The following is a 26,750-nucleotide window of genomic DNA, read 5'->3' as shown; positions in this document are numbered from 1 at the left end:
TTTCTTTTTCCCTTGCCTTTTCTTCCAGGGAAGAAGTAGAATCAGATCTGGAATTTCTTGGACTTCTTGTAATGGAAAATAAAGTCAAGGCTGAGACCAAGCCGGCATTAAGGGAGCTAATGAATGCTCAAATTAGGGCGGTTATGATCACAGGTATATGAAGCAGTCATTACTTCATTATGCTGGCAGGTTAGGTATTGTGGTAGTCAGTTTTATGGTGGTGATAATGCTGAAGACATTCCAGCCGGTTGTGTAACTGAGCGCTTTTTTTTTTTAGAGAGTTTTATATAGTGCAAACTAGACCCGAGAAATTGGGTATCAGAGCACTTTACATGAGCACCAGTTTTGTTACAAATGGACACATTCTTTTTTGTTAGGCACGGGGAGATTAGGTGATTTGCCCAGAATCACAGGATGTTGAGCGTCGTTGTCGAGACTCAAACCCAGTTCTCCAGCTTCGAGGTCGATCGCTCGCGCCGTAAGGCTACATCCTCTCCCCAAGCTTGATTTACTTGATATGATCAGAGATATAAATATTAGTGCATGAAAAAGAACCACTGTTAGAGCTCAGTATTCTTTATCAGGGATTACTCAACACATTCATTTATGACTCTCATAAATATGAGCAATCCCCTTATGTGACTTAGTGGTGCTGGATTTTCAGGTGTGTAACTAGTAATACAAGTAGAAAAAAAGGTAACTGTTGCCAATAAGCTTTTGCAAAGTTGCTAAACTTTGTACTTTGAACTTTGTTTAATTTTGACTGCTTTTAACATGCCTACAATTGTTTTTTTGCAAGGGATTGATTCCAATAAAACTGGGTTTTTGTGTCGGGATCAAAACAATTCCACCTTGCCGGCATAGTTCGCAGAGTTTTGCCCACTCCACGTTCTGTTTAGAACGCGGAGTTCTGGCAAAACTCCGCTAACCGCTGTATGACAGAGTTTTTTCTTTTGCACAGCTCCCCAACCATAAGTTGACGAGTGCGAACGAGAATTTGCATCCCATAGCCCAATTTTCGGGTGCTAAAATGCCTCCTGATGAGATTTCTCAATGTAGGAAGTCACAGAAGTACACAACTGTTTGTGTTGAGAAAGCTACCTCTTAAGTAGAAAATCTGTTCGAGCGGCAGAAAGAAGCAGTGCCCTCTGGCACACCTTGTGGTGCTGTTCATGCTGATTTTTCACTGCTGAAAAAGCCCCCGGCTCTAAAAATCAGCATGAGCAGTGCGACATGCTGAAATCCACACACGTGTGGAACTCCGAAGAATCTCGCAGAGATTTTATGTAACGCTGTGAGTTCCACCCACCTCTATTCTTGTCTTGATTTTTCTGCGTAAGATAAAATTATCTACGTTTGATATTTTTGACAAGGACGATTGTGATAAAGCTGAAAGCTGCACCATTTGAGTGCGCCACAATGTCAGCTTGGCTTTGGGGTAGGCTAGAGCAAACTCCTTTTACATTAAAAGAAAAGCTGAGAGTGAGACAATCTGATGTAGCAATCTGATGAATTAGGTCCATTGCTGGATAGGTGTTTCTGCTTTTGCCCTGCAAATTATAAACATATCCTGCATACTGAAGTTTTATAAGTAAACTCATCTTTCTGTATATTTGCGATATTGTTTCTCCCTGAGTTGGCCTTAGGCATCCTTTTCCTCTTAGAATGAGATATTTATAGGACTCGCCTTACCACTAGTGCAGGCCTTCCTGCAAACTTGTGATTACTAAAGAGTCCCCTTTGCTGCTGGAGTTTGCAAAACCCTCTGAACTCTATGATCTATCTAAATGTTCTTTATGTTTTGAGATGTATCATGAACCTTATTCATGATATGTTGTTTGGGATAGCTTTAAACCATTGTTGCAGTTTTTGTTTTGGTTGGATGTTTCGTATTGCAATGTTCATTTGTAATATATTGTATGCATTCACCTCGGGTAAATTCTTCATATTCAGGGTAACACCTTTCAAGGTGGCACCCATCCTGGATAACAAATGTCCTCATTTCCTTTTTTTATTTTTTACTGCCTTCGATACTACTAATTAGGATTGGGCACTCAATTTGTGTCCATGTGTTGTTTTATGGATTTTCCTTCACACTTCCTTCTGGACACAGAGAACATGCTCTCTAATAACATTTAAGACACATGCACGCCAGGCACTCACAGAGAGTTCTATGAAGCTTATGCACATGAGGATTTCAAGTACCTTTCACTACCTTCCTAATTGTTTTACATATGCTGTATGTAGTAACTAATAATAATTGCGTATTGAGCAGGAGTGGATGGACCCTTGGTGACTGTTGACTACTGAAGACATTTTGTATGGGGATCTGTCACGGGCCAAAACCAGTATACAACCCCATACATTACTAGTTTCTTTGAGATTTGTGTTATGTTGTTGAGACTCACAGTATTTTGAACTGAGGCTCTTTGACTTTGATAGTGTTGAACACAATAGGCAGTGAGCTCAAGTAGTATTAGCCTAAGCATGATTGTTACCATTACATGCATCATGAGGTTGCATGATTAAAATTCGCTCATGTGTCTAGATACTTCTATCATGAGCGTGTTCTTACACAGTTGGTCAGATTGCTGTATTTGTAATCATGTTTCACGAGGTGTGGCACATAGTTTTCCAATACCTTGCATTGTTTTACTGGTAAAGTTTTGTAATTTTTGCCCCTAGCTTCCCTGATGAAGGGTCACTCTGACCCAAAATGCATTGGGATTTTGATCTTTGAACCGTGGAATGTATTTGAATTGCTTTGAACATTCATTTTCCACAATGAATTATGAACTTGAAGAGAATATATCACAGTGAGGCAATTATTTTATTATGCATTAAATAATTTATGTTTGGAATTTGGAAGTTATTATGTCTAATCTTGCTCAAATGGATTCAGCCTTCAGGCTCATCTGACACAGTGTGCCTTGGGACTGGTCAGCAGTTTTCTGCTAACATCATTATTTAAACTCTTGAAATATGAACATGACTTGAGTGGCAAATTGTTTAGTGAGTTTCCAGAATGGGCTCTGGTAAGCCTAAAAACTGGTGAATAAAAGGTCAATCTTCTCTGTCTAATATTGCCTGTAGTCCTGAGTATCGAATTCAAAACTATTGACCAAAATATAGGGATCAAATTATTGACTAAAATATTGTAGCCATATAATATAATTAAAAGAACAAAAATATTGATTGCATAATATATTTCTACAAAAACATGTCAAGTTAAACAAATCGTAATACAAAAATATAGATTACAATAATAGTCTTTTATAAAGGTAACACTAGAATTAACAAAAACGTTTAATGTCAAAATGCAGTGAAACATCAATAATATCATTTAACATGTGAAAACTATTTATTTACAATGTTTTTAACATTTTAAAAAATTACAATACTCTTAAAAACTATGTTTTAATAAATTAAAATGAATGTATTTTCTTGTTATGTAGATGTATTTTTATAGCGCACTCATGAAGCTGTCATGGTGCTAGCAAGAAAATAAGGCTAGCCTCCAGGGACTTACTTGAAGAGCTAAATCTTCAAGTTCTAGTAGAATGTAAGAAGAGATGAGGAGGATCTAATGTGTGAGAGGTCGTTATGTATTTTAAATGACATATAAAGTATAATATTTTTGTTCTAAAGCATATTTAATTGACAAAAGTATAGTTCAATAAAACAATTATAATAATATCTATAAACATCTATTTGCCTGAAAACAAAAATAGAACTAGATTTTGTCACAAATAAAGTTATTTTTGTAAGTTATCAATATTAATAAAATATTTCCTAAAAGATCAACACTAAATTCATACATTGAAAATTAATAATATAATCCTGTATTTAGGAAAGACTAACAACGCTTCAGTATATTTGTGTCAACCTGAATTCTTCATACACTTAAGTTTAGATTGTAAAGGATCGACACAAAATAACATTTGATATCTTACTTCAATTTTACTTTGTAAAGTCTATCTATTTTTAAGTGATTAAGGTATCAATTTAATGTTTAAACACATATTAAGAATAACATAGGTACCAGTCTTAGAAATTTACATTGATTAGTGAGGCTAAACCATTCTTGCTTCTACATATGTTTGAATCCCTTAAAGTATTACAGTTTGAATTGGAATTTTTTTATTTTATATTTAATACTTTAAATGTACATTTAACACTAAGGGCCTATTACGATGTCAGTCATCTGACCTTAGCGGGATGGAATCCGCCCGACTATTAGTCGGCTGCTCCACTCACCGAATTAGTATGCGACTACCGTAGGACGGGCAGAAACATCCACTTTTCCATTGCAGCTTGTGTGGTGGCCAGAAAAGGCCAGCAGCACAAGCTGCAATAGAAACATTTATGTTTTCAAACATTCATGCACCTTGTGCCAGGCACCATGGGGTGCCTGCCAAACACTGCATGGAGGATGGGGGGTATCAGAGGTGCCCCCCAGGCCCCATAATGGTTGGACCGCAATAGAAAGGCAGACGGAATGATACATTGTAATCCCTATAGCCTTTATTGAAGGTATTACATTTCCACCACTGCTTCCAACGAGACAGTCGGAACATCAGCAGTCAGTCCCCCAGATGCTTCATACCGCTGGATCATAATCCAGTGGTTGGATCGCTTCAATGGATGTTGGTGGGTCCGTCACCATTTACCTGCCGGTGCCGGGCCCATTCAATGTACCTGGACATGATGAACTGATCAGCAGTAAAAGAAAATAATTAATTTGTAGTTACTGAGAGGGAAAAAGGAAAGGAGGGAAAAAGGAAAGGAAAGAAAAATGGTTCCTATATGAGAGAGGAAATGGTGGAATATGTGTCAGGATGTGCACCAAAGACCTGTCAGCCCTCCCTGTTCTGTGATTCTATGAATATGGCCTGCATTTAACAATGGTGACATCGAAAAAAATATTGGATATAAAAACCTGCTATATAAGGAAGGACTTTGGAGAATATGGAGTTTTTGACCTTGTGCTGTTATAGGGGTAAGACATTTTTCTCAAATACTAAGATATCACAGTTTGAATGTACTTAAGATAAAAAAACTCAACAGTCAAATGAATCAAGCTTAAGAAAAAAGTGACCCATACATTTTTCTTTTTTGTTTTTTAACATGAATCAATGTGCCCAATTGCAGCTGACTGGACATCTGAGAAAGCTCAGACTTATTTTGAGAGATGTTTTAATATAGTTGTTGCAATTCACCCGAAAGACATAGATTATGAATAAAATGTAATGTAAATATGACTTATAATACGCAAACTCATGCCCTAAGGCATCTTGGCGCTGGTGGGTGCCTGATTTAGGCTGCAGCAATATCATTGTTGGATCAAGAAGGTGGGTCAATATCTTCTACTCCTCTGTGAAAAGCCAGGTCTTTAAGGCTTTTCTGAAGGAAAGTAGAGAGGGAGCAGCTTTTGGTGTCAGTGGGAGACAATTCCAGAGCATGGCAGTGGCCCTAAAGAAGCTCTTTCCACCCCAGGTAGTTTTCCTGAAAGGGGGGACAGTCAGGTACCTAGCAGAGCCTGGCGAAGTGTCCTTGCTGGGATATACCATTTTAATGTTTTCTTAAAATGGTCTGAAGCGAGTCCATGCAGTGATTTATAGGCCAGACAGAGAGCCTTCAAGCTACAGCGTTGCTTGACTGGCAACCGGTGTAATTTCCTAATGGCTCCACCGGCCGACTCATGTTTCTGAATTTTTAACAGAAAATGGGCCGCAATGTTTTGCAGTGTCTTAAGCCTCTTAAGAAGACCCATTGCTAAAGGAAGATACAGACTGTTGCAGTAATCAACCCTTGTGAGAACCGATGCCATTGTTACTGTTTTCAGAAGTTCAGGGGGCTAAACATTTGTAGTCTTTTTTATTAGTCTTAGACAGCAAAAAGAAGCTAGTGTTATTTTGTTTACTTGGTCCTTACATTTTAATTCTTTGTTTACCAAGAAACCTAAGTTTCTTACTTTATTTGAGGGTTCAGGTAATGAGTCCAGCTCTGGTGACCACCAGTCCAGTGTCCAGAAAGAAGGATTATTGCTGAAGATGATGAGTTCAGTTGTTTTGGCATTTCGTTTAAGACAATTGCGATTCATCCAGTTGCTCACCTTACTCATACATGAGCTGAAATCCGCACCCAGATTATTTTGAGACTTTGCGAATGATGCCACAAATTGGGTGTCATCAGCATATGATACCTGGGAGAGACCAACATTTTTAATAGTTGCCGCAAGTGGCGTAACGTATGGGTAAAACAGAGTTGGTCTCTGTGCTGAGCCCTGGGGAACACCGCAGGGCAGGGAGAAAGACCTGGAGACAAACTTTCCCATCATCAGGTTATTTTGTCTTTTTGCCAGGAAAGATTACAGGAGGTCAAAGGTTGTTCCCTCTATCCCTTGCCTATGCATACGGTCAGCCAAGATCTCATGGCTAACTGTATCAAAAGCTGCGGAAATTTCCAACAGAATCAACGTTATTGTTCCCCCCCCCTATCGAGTACTTCTCATATATCCTCTGCTGCTACCACCAGGGTAGACTCTATGCTGTGGTTTTTTTTTCTAAAACAATGCTGTGTGTTGTCCAGCAGAGAATTTTCCTCAAATTGTTCAGAGAATTGTTAGTTCATTACTTTTTTTACCAGATTGGTAGCAAAAGGAAGTCTTGATATTGGACGATAGTTATTCGGGTCCTGGATGTTCAAATTATCTTTTTTTAGGTAGGGGAGAATCAAGGCTAGTTTCCAGGGAGAGGGAAACAATCCTTCTGCAAACATATTATCAAATATCTGCCCTAAATATTGTGCTATTTGAGCAGGGATCATGTGCATTATATTAGGGGGGCAGGAGTCTTGTGGCACACCTGATTTGATAAGTGGGATTAACTCTATGAGTTGGTCTTCTGCTTCAAGCAATACACGTATTGCTATTTTTGAGGGGGTTGTTTATTTTCTGGTGCTCAATTGTTTTTTAATATTTTTATCTGTGTGGGAGAATTATGGGTTGACTTATTTGCTTTCTGTTAGTGAAACCATTACATTTAACTTAAACTAATGATTATGTGTTCAGAACACTGAAGTTATACATGCTGATGTGGATTTGCTGTGGTTATTTATTATTATTCTTGAACAACAATTTCAATGGCAAACACCAAGGCCATTAATACATCAATAAATTGATTAACATAGCTTAGAGTATTAATGCTACCTCGTACCTATTGATGCATGTTTGAACCCTGTCAAACTATATAATTTCCCGAAGTTGATACAAAGAGTACCCTTGATTAGCCCATTGCTGACCACCACCAGTTTGTAGGATTGTGATGCTCATTCCAACCTAGAAAATTGTATAATTTTAAACAATGTTTATGTAAGGCTAATTTCCTGTAGGCATTATTATGCTTAATGGCCCATCATTTCTTTGTATGGTAAATGGTTCACAGTGATGTATAACAGTAGTTTTCATTGTTCCACAACAAGTTTACTTAGATCAATCTTTTTCTTTTTCACAGGTGACAACCTCCAGACGGCTCTTACTGTTGCCAAACATTCAGGGATGGTCCCAAAAAGAAGCAAGGTGATTGTGGTCGAGGCCAATGAGCCAAAAGGATCCATACCCGCCTCGCTTACATTTCAAACCCAGAAGGATGGTGTGAGGAATGGGCAGGTGATCAATGTAACTATCTCTTCCTACTTTGTTTATCTTCTTTGGGATATATTAGGATGAATAACTTGGGAGAGACATTAGCAGTTAAGGGTGGACCTGATATGTTAAATGTAAGATGAAGTCAAACAGAATTTGGAATTCCAGAGGAATTTTAATCAAATGTTCTTGTACCCAAATTTACCTGCAATGAAATTCAGAAGCATCCATAACACGTCTTGGCCTGAAGCAATGTTCATGCCAGTCTGAGCAGAGCCACACAACTGTTTTAAACGTACTGTGCCAATTAACCGTTTGGGTTTTGGGTTAACTACATTGACTTACCCTATGTCGCTAACAATCTTAGAGGCTGATTTATATTGTGGCTCTATCAATACACCATCACAACAGAGTGTCTATACCACCAAGATAATGGTCTACCCGCCCAATCTTTATGTGGGCAGACCTTAGGTTTACTCACAGGGGAGACTACTACATCTCCAACAACCCTCCAGAGTAAGGGCCATCAGAGGCAGACCTCTAATTCCACCCACCTATATTAGATGGATGGAACTAGAGGTTAGATTTCACTGCCCATCACTGCTAGAAAAATCCTGGTGTTAATGGGAAGTGGAAACTGCTAAATGCTTCCCTCGCCATGGAAGAGGACTCCCATGGCTACGGGAGCATTTTCTATTTGCTTCTTCCACAGTAAACTAGAAAAGATTTACAGCAACATTGAACCACAATCAGACCTTAAGATCTCATCGCTAACCTGACCAACACCAAACGAGGCAAACACCTGACTTAATGCAAAAGACACATAGAAAACACCGCAGTGAACATGAAACCTGTTCACTCAGGAGCCCAAACGGACCCATGCCTCACCAAATCTACAACATGGGAAGACCACCAACCAGTACCACCCTCACCCACATCAACACCTACATGAAATCTACCACCTTCCCTGAAGACTGGAAACATGAAGCAGTCAACACGTCCTCATAAAGCCATCAGCTGACCCCAGAGAGCTGAGCAACTTCTGACCCATCTCTCTACACCCATACCCAGCCAAAGTGATAGAGAAGGCCATCAACAAACAACTCACCAACCCCCTTGAACTCCACAATCTACTGGACCACGCACAAGCAGGATTGTGGAGCAGCCACAGAACAGAAACTGCACTCATTGCGTCCTCCACCATACAGTACAATAGAGAAACTGCAGAGCTCATCCTATGCAACTTTTTTGCTGCCCTGGTACAGTCTCCCATCCCACCCTTGTCAGAAGACTGCACAACAGAGGCATCTAAGGACTGTTACCATACACATTTGAATACTAGAATGTGATCTGCTGAGCACTCCAGGAATCATCGCTTAGCTCAACCCTGTCCAACATCTACATGACACCAGTTGCCAAAATCATCAGATCACAAGACATTGTCATCATATTGTACACCATTAACCCACAACTCATCCTTTATCTGACCAGAAAATCCACCACCAACAGAACCTACTTCTCCATCTGCATGATCAACGTAGCAGACTGGATAAGATCATTGGGCCTCTTTTATGAAAAGTGATGCATTGCTGCGTGAAAACAGCGATGCGTCACTTTTCACTGCGCCCTCCTTGCGATACCAATGATGCGTCATATTTGCAGTATGACGCATCATTGCGCAAGGAATTACAGATACGTCAGTATTTCTGATGTATCTGTATGGCACAAAAGTGGCACATTGCTGGAGTGTGTCACAAAAGTGACGCAACTCCAGCAATGCGTCCTTTCACATGGGGCAAGCCCCATGTGAAAGGGCCCGCGTCAGTCTTACGCCTGCTGTGAGACAGGCATAAGAAATTGACGCATTTGTGTCCTAGAAGTAGCGCAATGAAATCTCATAGATTTCACTGCGTCACTTCTACGACCCTTTCTTGCGTCAAAACACCCTCCTTGCATACATTATACCTGGCGCAGGTATAATGTAGCGCAGGGGTTTACAAAGTGACACATCTACCTAGATGCGTCACTTTGTAAATATGGCACAACAAGGCGCATTTTGTACGCCACTGGTGCGTCACAAAAAGTGACGCACCAGCGGCGTAAAAGTGACGCACAGCCTCATAAATGAGGCCCCAAGTGTCTGAAACTCAACTCTGACAAGACAGAAGTGCTAATCTTAGGAAACCAGAACTCTCCTTCCGACTCCACCTGGTGGCCATCAGAGTTTGGACCCACACCAAATGACCACTCCAGAAACTTGGCAATCATTCTGGATGACAAGCTCAACATGCCAGCACAAGTCAATGCAATGAGCACCTCCCGTTTCATATTCTCTGCATGCTCGTTAAGATCTTCAAATGACTTCCCTTGAATGCTAGACACAGTGACATGCAAACCCTCATCACAAGCAGATTAGACTACTGCAATATACTTTACGAAGGGATCTCTGACCATCTCCCCCACTGTCTAAAGACCATCCAGAACGCTGCAGCAAGACTCATCTTTAACCTCTTATGATGCACCACAGCTCAGAGAACTTTATGGCTCCCCAGACTCAAATGCAGTCAATTCACACTACTCAAGCATGCATACAAAGCACTGTAGAACATCGAACCAACAACTGGCTTCCCTTTCACCATCCCACCAGACACCTATGCTCAGTTCCAATCTCACTTGTGCACCCCCTGCTTCCATAAAAGCTAAGCCAGAGGTTTGGAATTCTTCTACTTGAAGTCAAGACATGAAAGGACCTACCTCAACACATCAGGGTCTCCTCCTAACTTCCTGAATTTGGTAAGAAGCTACAGACCTGGCTCATTGACTAAGTATGTGGGACGGACACCGAACACCTTCAGTCTTAGAACTCCAAGTTTGCTCCATCACCTGGATAACCTCACATATGATTAGTTGCACTCCAGATTCCAGATTCCAGATTACATAACACAATATACCATTTTCAAAAAGAACATCCTGTTTTGGGACTCTCTATATGAAAATAAAAAGAAAACTGGTATAGGGCTCTGTCACATTGACAGAGTCCTGCACAAAATAATGGAACTGCCTTAAAAGTGGATCCTGCCAATACCACCAGCTTCATGGTCATTAATGAACCTAGCAAGTGGAACCGCTCCTAGGGCGATCAAGTAGCTTACTCAGTCACCCTGGCGGACAACAGGCGATTGGCCAGGTTATACATAATACCATTAATCCCTCATTGTAAAAGGCTGAGTCAATGCAGTTTTCCACACTACCTAAGTGACTATCATTTCTCACAACAGTTATACAAGTATAGTGTAGAGCCCAACTGTACTGTCCTGAAAGGGAAATTGTAAAAAGGTGAGTTACTAATTGGAATAGATCTGAGTCTACCCAAAAAAAGCCACAGGCCCTGATTCATTAGGGGCCCCCACGCTCATAGCGGAAGCCCCACAGCCAAGGGAGAGTCTGGACCAGGGACAGAATCTCCACAATGAGAATTCTCATTGTGGAGATTCCACTCCGAGTGCCGAGACCCCCCCACAACTGCAGGGCCTCCACCATGAGTGGGGAGGCCTTTTGTAAATCAGGCCCACACTCTTGTGGTAATTGTAAAATAGAGCCCTTGGCCATCTCCTTAAAAGGTGAATTTTGCTTGTTTAGAGGTTTTACTGCTAATTTCTCCCACACCTACAGTAATTTCCCACATTAATTCCATCAATTGTAAATTATGCATGCATCATTAATTTTGTGTATCCACCCCTGTCTATGATACAAGCTTTATGATATAAATAGACTCCCATATTTACAATGGTTTTGCATGTGTATTGCATTACTTTTGCAACACAGATTTGAAGCAACATTGTTTTTGGTTGCCACAAAGCAAAGCAAATGGCTGTTTATATTGCCTTGTAAAAATACAAAAAAACACATTACACTGCTTTTCATTACTTTGCATCTATGGGGCATTCAGTGGGGGTTGCACTGGCATTCCTGTGGGCCCAGACATGTATTGTGGTGCAAACCCACATGTACAATGACTTATAGGTCTTGATTCGCCCCACAATCTTGTGCCTTGCCGATGCTGGCATAACAAGAAGAAATATCTTTATTTATCCTTGCTATTTCCTCTTTGCATTCTGCAGCACACATACAAAAAAGAAATAGCCTCTGTTACACCTGCCAGCCTCAGGGTGGTCTTCCCTCTGAAAGTTTGCCATTCGCACCTCCAGTTTTGTGCTGTAATTCGTTTTTGTTGACCTTAGGACTGTGTACAATTTACCACTGGAACCAGTGATAAAGTGCTAAAGTGCATGTGCTCACGCCCTTAAACATTGTTTGATTAGCTTACACCTGATTGACATATCTAATTTACTTACAAGTCCCTTGTACAGTGGTGTACCATACACCCAGGGCCTGTAAACTAAATGCTACGAGTGATCCTGTGGCACTTATTGTGCCACCCACTTAAGTAGTTGTTTGTTTTGTTTGAAAAACTTTATTGTGGTTATTTATAACCATAAAAGCACATTTATTTACAACAATTAAGGATTTCTCAAAACATTAAGGTAGTATTTCGCTACATACATCGGAATTACAGGCATAGTACGATGGTGATAATTAAAAGTAGTAGTACTTTAAATCATTTCCCAGGCCTGCCATTCGAGTCAGAATGCAGTTTTAAACTGCCAATTTGACTGGCAAAATAACCCCTTTGCCACGCCTTAAACTCCCCTTTTATTGCATATCAAGTACCTCTAAGGTAAGCCCTAGGTAGCCCATAGGGCAGGGTGAATTGTAAATAAATGGTTGGATATACACTTTTACATTTTACATGTCCTGTTAGTGATAAACTCCTACACTAATTTTTCACTACTGTGATGCCTACCTGTCCCATAGGATAACATTGGGTTAATTTAATACATTCTATTGAGTGCTTGATTTTGATTGGGACCAGATCTACAGTTCATGTTTGGTATCTATGAACCCATAAGGAAAAAACCTCTCTAATGGTAAAGTCAGATGTTTAATTGCAATTTTTTAAAATGCCACTTTCAGAAAGTTAATAGAATAGATGATGGACAGAATGATGATCAAGCAAAACATTCACCCCAACACAATTCCATTGTTTCTTTGCTTGCCATGCCATTCCAGTTTGCACACAGCCATATGAAAACCTGTCTGGACCCTGCTTTCCATGATAACAGTCCAGCCCGGAGTGCTAGGCCCTCCCTGGGCAAGAAACAAGAATCCTGGGACCTGTTTCAGGATATTACCCCTAATCAGCCAGGCTAGTTTGAATCTGGTGGCAGGGGACCCACTTAGAGTGACAAATGCAAAAAGAACTGATGATGGGAGGAATGATGAATAAATCAAACATGCACCACCAGTCACGATATGAATTATATCATAGTTTATTTTGATTGCCATGCCATTCTAATTTGCACTCAGCCATATGCAAATCAATCTTGAACCTGCTCCCCAAGGGTATTCCCAGACATGGGCCCTTGCTTGCTGTGCCACCGGATTGAAACTAATCTGGCTGATGAGGGGTGATACCCCAAAACCGGTCCCAGGATGCTTTTTTCTGGTCCATGGAAGACCGACCTGACAGTTTAGGCTGGATTGTTCCAATGAGGAGCAGGGTCAAGATTGATTTGCATATGGCTGGGTCCAGACAGGGGTGACATAGTGAGCAAACAAAAAAAATGATGGATTAAATCCATATCTTTTGACTTGGGGTGAATGGTTGAAAGTTTCATCACAGTGTCCATCATCTTGTTGTGTTGCTACTTTCAGAAAGTAAGTATGTTCCTGTCCTTAGCCTTTTGTGCCTGAAGTCTGTCTTGGATTATATGACTGGGTGTAGCTGGCAGTTAGACTTTGTAAACTCCTTCCATACCGTCAGACATTAGAGGAATTAGGTGTGCCTCAGTGGGCCATTTGCTGGCAGGATATGTGCACAGCCTAACTTGCAACTGAATAGGGTGCGCTCTGTCTTCACATACAGGACCTAACACCTTCACATGTTCACTGAAAGCCAGGGCAGAGGAGGTAGGAAACTCCATGCTCTTTAAAGAACCTTTCTAGAAGTTTCTCCCACCGTCCACAAGAAGGGTACCATGGTATAAAAGTAGAACCTTCAGACACACTTTCTGTTTACTCCTGCACCTGCAGAAAGACTCTCAGTGGACTGCCTGCTTTTGTGGCCTTCTGAGTGCTCTTCACAACAGCTTTTCAGTAGCTGGAATGACTGCTTTTCTGCTTGGAGACTCCCTTAAGCCCTCAAAGCGTGGCCTACTGTTGAGCCCTGCATCTTCACCTGTACCCAGGACTACCGTAGTAACTTCAATGGATAGTTTGATGGCGTCTAGTTCAGAGTCACAGGGACACAAAAGTTTTTCACCCTCTTGAACCTGCAGCTGGACCCAGCCTGAGTAAGTCCTGAACCACCTGGAGGTGTCCTGCCAGTCCTAGACCCTTAGTTGTACGACTAAGGGTACCCAGGTGGCCAAATCCCATAACTAAGGATTTAGAAAATCTGTGGTCAAAAACTTCTCTGAGAACCAGTAGGAGAACAATACCAACCTGCTCACCTATCCTCCTGAGGTACATTACTGACTGGATGCGGCTTCTTCCGCTACATTCTTCGCAGCAAAAACAAATCCTTTTCAGCAGTCCTTCACTAAAGGGGTACAGTCCTCTGCCTCCCCCTGCTGGAGCTTTTTGACTTCCATTTCAGAGACTGCGTCCAAAAGTAGAGCTCTTCAATGTGGCTTCCAATCAAGGCTATCCGACGACTACACTTCATCCTCAGAATCCTCCTGGAGCCCTGCCCGCTAAATTGTACCTTCTCTGAACATTTTTCTCAGAAATTATGTTGTGTAATCTCTTAACAGACCCAATTCACTACTAGTTTCCGAACTATGCTCCATTGCGGTAGGCCTTATTTTTTTACTTTGATCCAGTCTGCGGTAGGTACTTTGATCTTTTAGGAGATGTTTTGTACAAAAAACTTAAAAATTAATATCTCCCATTCTAGTATGTGGAGTTCTGTCATTTTGGTGTCAAATGATTTATTAAAATGTACGCTATTTTCCAAAATTGGTGTGGGATTTTCTTGTATTATGTTTTTCTTTATTACTGTTTTAATGCTTCAAAAAGACTTTACACATTGCCTCTAAGTTAAGCATGACTGCTTTTTGTACCAAGCTTCGCCAGGGTTAATCACAGATTAATTTTGTGACTTTTTCAGGTTTATCTTACAAGGGATTGTGGCTGTTGTTTGACCAGGGTTCTCACCAAAGTCAGCCAACAACCTGATTTCTCACAGCCTCCATGGTTAGTTTATTGTAGAGGAAGATACTCCTTCCTGCACAAAAACTATCCTGATCACAACACAGCTACCCTTGTACTATGGTGCGAGGGTATCTGTGTTGGTGCTGAGCATCACAAACTGTGCCAACACATGGAGAGAAAAGAACTGCCCTGTTTCTTTGAAGATGTGACACAGTTCTGCCCTCTTCAGGTGACGCAGTGCTGCTCAGCAACTTTGTTTGCCGCACTGTTGTGCACCACTTGTTAGTACATTACCCCATTAACACAAGTGCAGCTGTTTCTACCACAATAATGAGTATTTTGCACATTTGCTGTTGCAATAGAAGCACCTGCCTGGGAGAGTGAATTAAGGGATGAGTGAGGTGTGAGAACTCTTGTTGGATTCTGTCAAAGGTCCCACCAAGATGTACTCCAACATGTGCCAAGGAAAAGCAAAACATGTTTTCTTGTTTTGTGCTTTGTTTGGGCTCTGAAAGTATCCTGCTTTTTTTCAACAAAATATTAAAATATTATTCTCTTTAACATATATGAAAATATCTCTTGCCTTGTTAACAGGACATATTCATAAAGATGGATGAAAAACCCACCCCTAAACAAGCAGCAAATGAAATTTATTTTGCCATGAGTGGGAAATCCTATCAGGTCATAATGCAGCATTTCTACATCATGCTACCAAAAGTAAGTGCTGCAGGTGAGCAATATATTCCAAAGTACAGTGTTGTGTCTTTATGTAAAGGATCATTTTTGGAATAGGTCATGCATTATTCTTTGTAAAGGTCTGTGATGACTGTCACAAAAATATGAATTCAATTTACTGATTGACTATATTAATCAGGTTTACCACAGAAACAATAAATGTAAATGTGATGATTTTTTGCCTTCAGAAGAGGGGAGGTTATACAATGTTGTCCCATATAAATGTACAGGTTAATAAAAGATTGTCAAAACTCATTGAGCCACCACTGGTCCCTTCCAAGGGATTCCAGGTGTTGTGTCCTCATCAGACCAAGGTCATGCCCAGAGGGTTGGTATGGACGGAAATCAGGAGGGGAAGCTGGCAGTGCCTAGTAGTGTCACCAAAGAAGCCAGTCATGACTAATGGAAGAGACAGTGAGAGTAAAATATATGTGGCACAGAAAGACCTTCATCCTTGAGCTCCAGGCTGGACACCTTGAAGGTGCATGTGTAGGTTAAACTAATTTATAGGGGTTCTGCTGTGCTGCTTACAGTTCCCTTATGCAGCTAGCATAAGAAAGGAAGACATAGGGCTAGATGTGGGTAATTCTATTTTACCACTTCTTAAATACAGAATTTTACCGATTCGGTATTTAAGAAGTGGTAAAATAGAGGGGGGGGATGTAGGTATTTCAGATTCGGTAAATACCGAATCGTTAAGATTCGGTATTTACCGATTCTGTAAATACCGACTCGGTAATGCCCATTGATTCCTATGGGCCCTGAAGCCCATAGGAATCAATGGGCATTACTGAATCGGTATTTACAGATTCGGTAAATACCGATTCCAGCAAGGGTGCAGGGGGTGTCACTTTGACACCCTCTAGCACCCCAAATACAGGCATGTGTGCCATGTGGCACACAGACATGCCCTAAGGGCATGTCTGTCTGTCACATGGCTAGGTGTGCATGCACACATGTGCATGCACACCTGGATTCGGTATTTTACCACCCAATTGGATTGGATGGTAAAATACCGAATCTGTAAGGCCTTTGGGACACAGAAGAGTCCCACCTACATCTGGCAGTTACCGATTCGGTAAATTTACCGAATCGGCCAAATTGGCCACCTACATCACAAATACCCATTTACCGGTCAGTAAATGGCCTCCTACATCTGGCCCTATAGATCTGTGCAACCTGTTGAGCAGGAAGGTGTGGGAGCCTGTGGGTCTAAGGCCTGGTGGAGTGAAGAAGGCAGCAAACTAGTCACTTAGCTTGAGCATGCCTGCTGATGCTTTTAGGTTTGAAATTGTTCTAGAGAGAAGGAAACAAGAGAGGGTGTGATGCATGTAGCCTTGGAAATGCCAGAGTTTACTCTCTAAAAGACATGACAGAGGGTGATTGCATCAATCAGGACAACACACTGAAATCATCTGAGTGGAAGAGAGGAACAATAATAAAGAGTGCCTTCCTGAGAAGAGTCCATTCCACAGAATGATGGGTCCCTGTCCTTCTCTAGTAAAGACCCAGCTGAGGAGTCCTTTGCTGGACAGACAGTGAATTACATCAGTGAAAAAATGCCTTAGAATACTCAAGGAGACTTGGGATCATAATTTGATATCAGTGCAACAACTGATCTGTGTTGGGGCACTTAAAGGAAAGTCTGGCGAGGAAGGGGCAGACATTAAAATCTCAAGGAGAAAGAGGTCAGGACTAGAAAAGGGAGTGGAAGATATTAGCATGGTCCAGTTCAAATATAGGACCTGATCTATACCTTGGCGGTCTTTACATTCGCCACCCTGACCCGCATGACCACCATGTATAGAGATCACCCCTGGCCCTAGCTGTGATCTCTGTGTCTTCAGAGCAAGTGGTGTCATGGTGGTTCCCCTGATGGCACTGCTAGTTTGGTGTGTTACTGCCAACTTTCAGGTAGCTGTGCTCCAAACATTGGTGTTTACTCCTAAAGTGGCAGTTTTATATAAAAAAAGAAAACACTAATGGCACCCACACCTGTGGAGTTTTCTCTGAGGATGTTGGGTCATTTTGTTCGGTTTCAGACTGCCAGGATTCATACAGAAACAAACACATCAGATCATTTGCTCAAATTAGTCCTTACTCTGACTGCTCCAACTCTTTTGGCTACTTGGAGGAAGCTTTCAGACAGCAGAACCAACAGGAGAAATATAGTCTGAAAGATTACAGGGCACTTGCCTGTATATAGAGCAGGTGTTCTGCCATTTTCATTTAGACACTGACTCCTGCCCTATCTAAGTCAGGCCCCAAATGTGGGGAGCTGCTAATGTGGTGGGTCCTTAGTAGACCCCCAAAGCAATGTCAAAAAGCTAGAGAAACTACATGTGGTGTTGCTTCCTGTGTGGTTTTTGGGACTAAAGGTATTTGATGTCACCTTTGCTCTACATGGCACTTTGATAAATATACATTCATGTGTGAATCAGCATGTACTCTCTTTGAGTCACACATATCCGAATATGTTATTGCCCAGCAGGAGGCAAATAGCAGAGCAACACATCATGGACTTAAAGGTGTATCAAAAGTACAATGAAAAGGTTTGCTCTTCTTCATTAATGTGCTGCAGATTTCCAGAGGATGGGATGTTTGTGAACCCCAGAACATTCTGAATTACAGTAAATATGGAAATGCATCTAAATGTGTAAATGTCAGACTTTTTCACAGGGCTTTGCTCAATGGACTAATGATGATGTAATTTTTAGTTTTGTGTCTGTAATCAAGGGAGTAAGTTGGATGTGTAACCAGGGGACCTGGGTTCTGGGCCTGCCTACTTTGTATTACCTAAATTGTGTGATCCATAACAAATCACTTTAGCCTCATTTCCCAGTGTTGCTTGAAGTTATTTTGAGGAGACTCAGTTCACAGATTCAAAACTGACTTCTCTGAGTCATAGCAAACCAGTTGACAAATATTACATTTGAATCGGTCATATAATTGAGTTCACATCAAGCATTACAATGATAAAATATAAAATCTGAATATGTCTTCTTCTGTAGAACCCTAGCTTTAATAATAGTTCAGGTTGTTTCCCTTTATTTCCTCCTGCTTTTGAGTCCCTGATGCAGTATGTATTGTTTTTGTCTTTGCAGTTACTTCTGAATGGGGTTGTTTTTGCCAGAATGTCCCCACAACAGAAAACCAGCCTGATTGAAGAATTCCAAAAACTAGAGTATGCTATGATTTTCTTCCTTTTAAGCTGAGTTGATTGTTATGTTGAAATAAAAATAATCCTTATGCCGCACAATCAATCAATCAATCAATTACGGTTGGTAAAGAGCAACTACTCACCTGTGTGGGTCGCAAGGTGCTATAGGGTAAGGGGTGGCTCATTTGAGTGCTGGGGTCTTTCAAAGAGCCAGGTCTTACAAAACTGGAGCAATGTGGGAGATTGCCTGAGGGGGTTGTTCGTTCCAAGCTTTGGCTGCGAGGTAGGAGAAGGACTTTGCTCCTGTTCTAGTCTTGTTGAGACATGGGATTGTGGCCAGAGAGAGCTGGGTGGATCGGAGGTGTCTTTTGGGTGCATGGAAGGAGAGAAGACTGTACAGGTAGGCAGGTCCAGTGTTGTCCAGTGAAGGGCCTTGTATGCATGGGTGAGGAGTTTTAAGGTTATTCTGCTTTCAGCTGGAAGCCAGTGGAGATCGCAGAGGTGTTGGGGTATGCGACTGCAAAGAGGATTGTCGAGGATCTACCAGGAATCGTCACATGCGGAGGGGTAAAGCCAAGGATGAGGATTTCTGTCTTTTCTGAGTTGTTCTTCATCCAGGTGGTGATGACTTTCATCCCTTCTTGGAAGTTGCATTTGGTGATTTTGGGTTTGTTGGTAAAGGAGAGGATCAGATGGGTGTTGTCGGCATAGCCCGTCATTCCTGATGATGGTTGCGAGGGGGACCATGTAGACGTTGAAAAGGGTGGGGCCGAGGGAGGAGTCCTGGGGCACTCCACAATTTGTCTCTGTCAGTTCTGAGAGGTAGGGAGTGAGTCTGACGTGCTGGGTTCTGTTGGTGAGGAAGTTGTGTATGCAGTAGAGGGGCTTGCAATGGATGCAGGCATCATGGAGTCTGGTGGTCAGGGTGCGGTGGGAGATGATGTTGAATGCAGGTGTGAAGTTCAGGAGGATGAGGGCTGCCACTTTGCCCTGGTCAAGGAAGGAGCGGATGTCATCAGTGGCGGTGAGTAGGGCAGTCTCAGTGTGATGTGTGCTTCAGAATCCGGTTCCTGAGATGCCAGGACGTTGTTAGCTTCAATTAAGTTTGCTAGCATGTATTGACGGTATTAACAGCCTTTTTAGATGACCTTGGCTGCGAGATTGGCCTGAAGTTCTTGAGGTCCGTGGGGTTTGCAGAGGGTTTCTTCAGGTGGGGATTGACTTTGGCATGCTCCCAGTCATCAGGGAAGTTGGCGGTCTCTAAGGAGCAGTTGATCATCCAACGTAGGTCAGGTGCGATGGCAGAGGTGGCTCTGTGGAAGATGTGGTGTGGACAGGGGTCTGATGGTGTTCGGGAGTGGATGCTTTTCATGGTCATGAGTGGGATCCATTTGAGCAGGGTTTGTTGGGTGGCATTGCATGAGGGGGAAGCTGGAGCAGAGTTTCAAAGGTCTTGGGAGGGTGGGACATCTGTTGTTTCTCTGCAGAGTTTGGCGAATTCCATGATGATGGAGAAGAGGTCTTGGAGGGATTTCTTCCGTGTGGATTTGATGAGTTGTTGGTGTGCAGTGGTGGATGATTTGTAGGCAGCGTGTGTTTCCGGGGATATGCTGTTCCTCCATGTCTTTTCGAGTTGTCTGCAGGAGCATCTGGATTCTTGTAGAGCAAGGGTGAACCAGCTTGCTTTCTTAATGTGTCTTCCGGTGGCTTATTTGAGGGGGGCAAGTGTGTCAGGACAGTTCATGATCCAGAGGTGGTTGTTACACGCTGCGGTGTTTGCGTCTGATGTAATCACTGATGGGGTGATTACATCAAGGCAAGGGCAGAGGTGAGCTGGTCTTCATTACTTTGTTCCAGATTCTGTGGGGGAGTTGGTGGGCGTGCTTGTATATCGTGTTTTTTTTAAGGAGAAGTGGATGCAGTGGTGTTCTGTACAGAGGTGTTCTGTGGCGTGGCTGTAGGAGATGCTGTTTCCTTCGGTGAAGATGGGGTCTTGTTTGTGTCCCAATGTGTGCATGGGAGCAGTGACTAGTTATTTCTTATGTTGGCGTGGCTCTCTAGGAGAGAAGCACTGTTTTAGTTGTCATGGTTGTCCAGGTGGAAGTGTAGGTCTCCCACTAGGATGCAGTCTGTGGATGAGAGGGAGTGGGGTGCAATGAGGTTGATGATGGCATTGGTAAATGGAGCGGGTTGGGTCACCTGTAGATGAGGGCTCTGCTGAGAGTTATTTTGGGGTTGGTCTGGATCAGGACTGGAGTTGCTGCATGAGGGCCATTGTGTCATCTGAGATGATGGTCATGCGGAGGGTGCTTGGGTAGATGACGGTGATGGACGGATGGGGTGGTCCTTGCGCAATCTTGTATCTGTCGGGAATGGTGGTGGTGATTTCGGGTGCAGAGTTGGCATTGGTCCAGGTTTCTATGAGGAATGAGACGTTGGGCGAGTAGGTGTTGAGAAGGTCCTAGATTTAGATTTCTGTGGCGTGCTTGTGTGGGGAACATACCTTGAGGAGGATGCAGTTGAGTTGTTTGTGAGCAATGATGTCCAGAAAGCTCAGAGATGCTTCCAGGGAGAGGTGGTGGGTGATGGTGCAGCGGCAGTGTAGACAGGAGAGAGTGCCGTGGGTGTTGGTTGGCATCAAGAGCTGGCAGTTCTTGTTGCTTTTGGGGTTGAAATCATGGGGGGTGCTTGAGTTGTAGCTGAGGCAGGTCAGAGCACCAGGGTCCCTGGGTCCCTGGTGCTGGTCGCAGTCGGTTCGCGGATAGATGCCTTTGGATCGCCGACAGAGAGCTCACTGTGTGCATCCACTGCGCAGCCATGCAGTGGCTGCCATTAAGTAGTGATCGGTTGAAGAGCGGGTCAGCTGAGAGGCAGGAGTGGGAAGGACACACTGGATGGGGGAGAGCCTGTGGCGACAGCAGCAGTGTGGAAAAGAAGGTAAAAACAAAGGAAAAACAAAGAAAAAGAGAAAAGTGACAGAAGGGCAACAAAGGAAGAGAAAGAAAGAGAAGGAAATGAAAGGAAAGAGCAAAGGAGGGAACAAAAGGAAAGAGTTAAGAGCGACAGAGGCAGGACAGCAGAAGAGAAGAGGGCTATCCCATTGAACCACCAGGGATGAGGCACAGGCAGGAGCCTGCGGTGGAGGAGGGGTTCAAACATCCTTCAACTGTGAGCTCAGAGGCCAAATTTAGTGATGGAGCTGCATGGGGTAGAGCAGTCAAACTGACCAGGTCACAGAGATGTACAGCATCAGTACAGGTAACTATTTTACAAGTATTTTGGGTGCACAAGTAGCAATGCAAGCATCTCATCTGAGCATTACCTCACCTCTAAGGACAAGGTATTATTGATGCCACTTGTAGCCATATGGAGCCATCATGTGGCCTCTTGTGGAAGTGTTGTATGGGTAGATGCCTCTAGTCACCTTAATTCTACACCTACCCTGACTCTGTCAGTGTGTCACATAGGTTCATGGTATGTGCTTGTATCCCACTCATATATATATATATTTTTTTACCTGTTTGTGGGCACCTTTGTTGACTCGAATATATCTGTAATTATCTGCTCTTCCAACCGATATTCTGGTTTTTTTTTACTTTTTCATATATTTAGGTATTATAATTTTTTGCACTTTTTGTAATCATTTTACACTTTGATTGGTACAGCGTGTTGATATGTATTTATTTGCGGAGATTTGCACATTTAATTGCACATGATTGCTATTTGCACATTGATTATAGCCCACTTGGGCCGTACAACTTAGGTAAATGCAATTAAATGAATGGACTGATGGGACACAACAGGCCTGATGGTGGAAAATGAACATAATAGGGTTCTTTTCATTTATCTAATTTGTGCGTGGTTTTTACAGTTGTCCTTGGCGAGCTTTTTTGTATGGGAATTTTTAGCAGTATCAATTTGAATGGACATGTGCATAGGAAGATGACTAAAGATCATTTTAATTCTTGTACTTATTTAAGATCTTTTTACATGTTTTTATTCATTGTACTGTTGGATATATACATTTTGCTCTGCTATTTATTGTATTTTACATTTATTTTTGTGGTCTATGCATTGCAATTATCCATATGTTTTTGACCGCAAACAAGGAGACATTAGTCTGTCTTCTGTGTTCATGTAACTTTGTCAGCACGCTAGCACTTTAAAAGGTCACTCCGCCTTCTCAGCGATGTCATGTGATCAAGGCCCTTCGCGGGCTGAAACGCGTCATGGCGCATTTGGTGTTTGGGTTTTAAATAAGTTAATATTTGCACCAGTTGCGGGTTCGTCTCGTCTTGTCCTATCGACCTTTGAAGACGTTGTATGCCATATATATATATATATATATATATATATCAGGAATGGATCCAGCTGTCTTACGCCCACCTTAACAAAATCAGAATCAAACTACAGATATTAAAATGCTGATACGTTCTGAGTATCATATGCTTACATACATTGAAGGGTCGCAATCATTGGTAAAATATTGGATTATAATTGCATTTATATAGCAAAAGGCTTTGAAGTACTATAGGGCATATCAGTGGCATCGCAGGCTGTGAGAAATTAGGTTACTGGCTGAGGGGGGTGAAACCCTTCTCAAGCAACAATCACAATTCTTCTCAGTATGAAGCCACAACGAAAACCCAAATTAACCGGTGCTCAAACCCCAGGTAGTTTGGAACAGAGTAGTCAGGCATACCGTAAAGGAAATGTGTAAAGTATTTGTGCAACACTTCAAACCGTAACACAGTAAAACAAGCATTGGCATAGCCAATAGGTCTCTCCTTTGGGACCTAATAAGTAAAAAGCGAGACCTATTGGCTATGCCAATGCTTGTTTGTTCCAGTGGTTACTGAAATGAGCCTGATGTTTTACTCGTCTGCAGTTTGCCCTGAGCTGGCGTGGGGAGAAGTCACGCCTGACCATGAAGCTTAATAAAGCCTTTTAATTACAAGCTTATTAGTCCCAGAGCTTCATATTACAACATAATTTTGGCAACGACTTGCAGGCTCATTGACAAAGTCGCAGCGTGAACTTCAAGATCCTGTGAAAGCAGTCAGGAAAACAAACCCATGAAGGAAGGTTGAGAGGAGCACTTGACACCCCCATGAGGATTGTCAAAGACAGTCTGTGGATTTGGTGTCAATGTGCAAGTGCAACAGAAACTGAATGTGGAGCATCGCTGAAAGAAAGAGGAACTAGCGTGATATGCTGTAAAGTGAAAGAGACACCATGTTTAAGTGTAGCAGGAGGATTGTTTTTTAATAGCGGAAAAAAGCAAACTTGTGAAAGCGATTAGTTGAGGCGAGCGCAAGATATCTCTAAAAGTACATTTTTGATATAAAGACCACTGTCACATTGACGCAGTTCGATATTGTGTGTTGCAGCGGAGGCACAGCGCAAGGTAATCAGATACAGTGGGGGAGAGATAAAACAAGAGCGGCCGGGAAACTGAAAGTACGGCCGGCCAGCCATGATTAATTAGGAGAGGAGAAGCCGCAGAGCGCACGCTGGGCGAAGCCCTTTGATGTGCTGTGCGGCCGTGAAAAAATGCAATTAGGAGGGAGGCTGATGCGCGTGCTTGTTTGGTCACATGATTCACGTGAACTCAAAGAAAACCGCAGCAAAAAGCCCTTGGTTTGATGAGCTTTTTGAGCACTTGAATTCTCGCTCCGCTCAATGTGCTTGCGCGCATTGATAGGTCGCGAGACCTAAAAAACAATACAGAAGATTCTCACTCCAGGTAAGAAAAATAGAGCAATTGTAAATAAATTTAATAAGACAAAAACGCGAACAATCTAATCAGTAGACCTGGAGATTTTCAGGTTTAAAGTGTTTAGTAAAAATAGCATGAAAAGGCACAAAGCACCAATTGTGGATATCTGGTCGCAGGGGACCAGAATAAAATCACAAGTTGAGTCTGAACACAATGGAGCATGAGCCGGCTACAGGGACCGAGTTAAATCCGCTCAACAAAGTTCCTTAAATCCTGGTTTGTGGAGCATTGCGCGGGTCCATGTCGAAGACGCACTGCATAGCTGAAGCAATGCATCGGATTTGAGATGTGGCGTTGTGAGGTCCTGCATCGTCATCGAGGATCCCCTTGATGAAGACTTGTGATGAGAATTTAAGAATGTGTAGTGCAGTCAGGGGGATTAGTCAGTTCCAAGGAGCTATGAGGCTGAGATGCAGAGTAAAGGCATCAGTGTTGAGGCTGCTGTCAATGAGGGATGCTAGGGCCTGTGGCAAGGAGGCATTGCACAACAGCGGTTCAGATGAGGCGACAGGCTGCGAACCATGCAGCTGCAGTGATTCGTTGATTTTGCTAAGGGTTGCACTGCGAAGCAGGGAAGATGCATCAGTTAAGCTGGATCAACTGAGGCTGGAAAAGTACCTTAGGCCCACTACTGTGGGTCCAGGACTGGGGTGGTATCACTTGGCAAGGTAGATTCACAGATGGCACAATCCAGGTGCAGAAGTAGGGTTGTTGCATTCTGTAGATTCATATCAGGAGGCCAACCAACTACCCATTGGAGTTACTATGGGGTTCTGGGTTCAAGAGACGCAGGTCCTGACCTTCTCACCCAGGAAAAAGAGCAGCAAGCAGCAGGTCAGCACAGCATGTCAGCATTCCCTTATGGTCTTCAGTCCAGCAGAGTGGAAGTTGTTTCAGTAGCACAGCAGTGCTATACCTGGCAGTGTAGCCACAGGTCCAGAAGTGTACGGCGGCAGTGTAGACAAGAGATTGTGTGGACAGTGTATTGAAGGGTTTGTGTTTGAGGTCCAATATTTATACCATTTGTGCCTTCTAGAGCCTTCCTTTGGAGGTGTACAGGTGCCCTGCCTCCACTGCACTGGCTCCTACTAACTACATAGTATATGCATCCTTTTGTGTGGAGGCAGGACATAGTCTATTCAAGTGAAGGTAGGGCTGTGCCCAGCTCCTCCCTCCCATCCTGTCAGCGATGGCCCATCCAGGTGCACCTAAGCTCTCTGTGGTGCGTGGCTGCCTGGAAGGGATACACAAAGGCCAACTGTCAACTACACCCAGTCATGTGACCCAGAGACAGGCTGCAGGCACTTAATGGCTTAGGCAGGAAAAAGCCATCTTTTTAAACGTAGCATTTAAAGAATGTGTAATTTAAAATCAGACTTCAACATAAGTTAGGATTTCTTGTTGCAATTCCAAAGAGACTAAACATGAACTGGTTACCTGTTTTAATTTGTAAATTACAGCTTAATAAATGTAATAAGGTAACCCCACTTTATCCTATGGGTGAAGTAAGCCTTGTAGTAGTGATTATCAGGACATGTAAAGCTCAAGTATACATGTCCTACTTTTTAAATACATTGCACCCTGCCATCTTCACTGTCCAGGGCCTACTCTATGGGTGCCTTACATGTATTACAATGGAAGATTTGGGCCAGGAATTATTTTTATTTTGTCATTGTTGAAATGGCAGTTTAAAGCTGCACATACAGGTTGCAAGGTCAGCATGGGGCATGTTTAAAGTGCTACTTAAGTGGGTGGCACAATTAGTGCTGCAGGACAACTAGTAGCATTTAATTTACAGTGAGTGCATGCACTTTAGCACTGGGTATCTGTGTAGCTGTGGTTGAGAGCCGAAAGTCCTAAGGCCAGCAAAAACACAATCTGCAAAAATAGTAAGGATGAAGGCAAAATGTTTGTGGGAAAACCACTATAAGGCTGATAGGTGTAACATTTTCCATATCACATAATGCTTTTCCACTTCACACTACACCACACAATGTCATTCCACACCATGCCACACTATGCCATTCTACCCTACTCCACTCCATGCCACACAATGTATACACTGCCCCACTCTACATCGTTCAACTCCACACACTTCCACTCTGCTCCATGCCACATAATTCCATTCCAAACCACACAGTTCATGCTGCACAATT

General features: G+C 42.5%; 1 protein-coding gene across 1 annotated transcript in view; it reads left to right on the top strand.

Moving 5' to 3' along the window:
- LOC144792100 (putative cation-transporting ATPase 13A4) overlaps window positions 1-26,750 on the top strand; it is a 307,439-nt gene that overhangs the window by 153,825 nt on the left and 126,864 nt on the right. Inside the window, exons 18-21 of the mRNA XM_078666970.1 lie at window positions 29-153; window positions 7,515-7,678; window positions 15,515-15,637; window positions 18,760-18,839. Coding sequence (XP_078523096.1) covers window positions 29-153; window positions 7,515-7,678; window positions 15,515-15,637; window positions 18,760-18,839 — 492 coding nt within the window. The remainder of the gene's footprint in view (window positions 1-28; window positions 154-7,514; window positions 7,679-15,514; window positions 15,638-18,759; window positions 18,840-26,750) is intronic.

The sequence above is a fragment of the Lissotriton helveticus genome, chromosome 11, assembly GCF_964261635.1.
Source record: "Lissotriton helveticus chromosome 11, aLisHel1.1, whole genome shotgun sequence".
In the NCBI taxonomy this organism is placed as follows: Eukaryota; Metazoa; Chordata; class Amphibia; order Caudata; family Salamandridae; genus Lissotriton; species Lissotriton helveticus.
The sequence above is the reverse complement of the archived record's forward strand: the minus strand, read 5'-3'. Positions and strand labels throughout refer to the sequence as shown.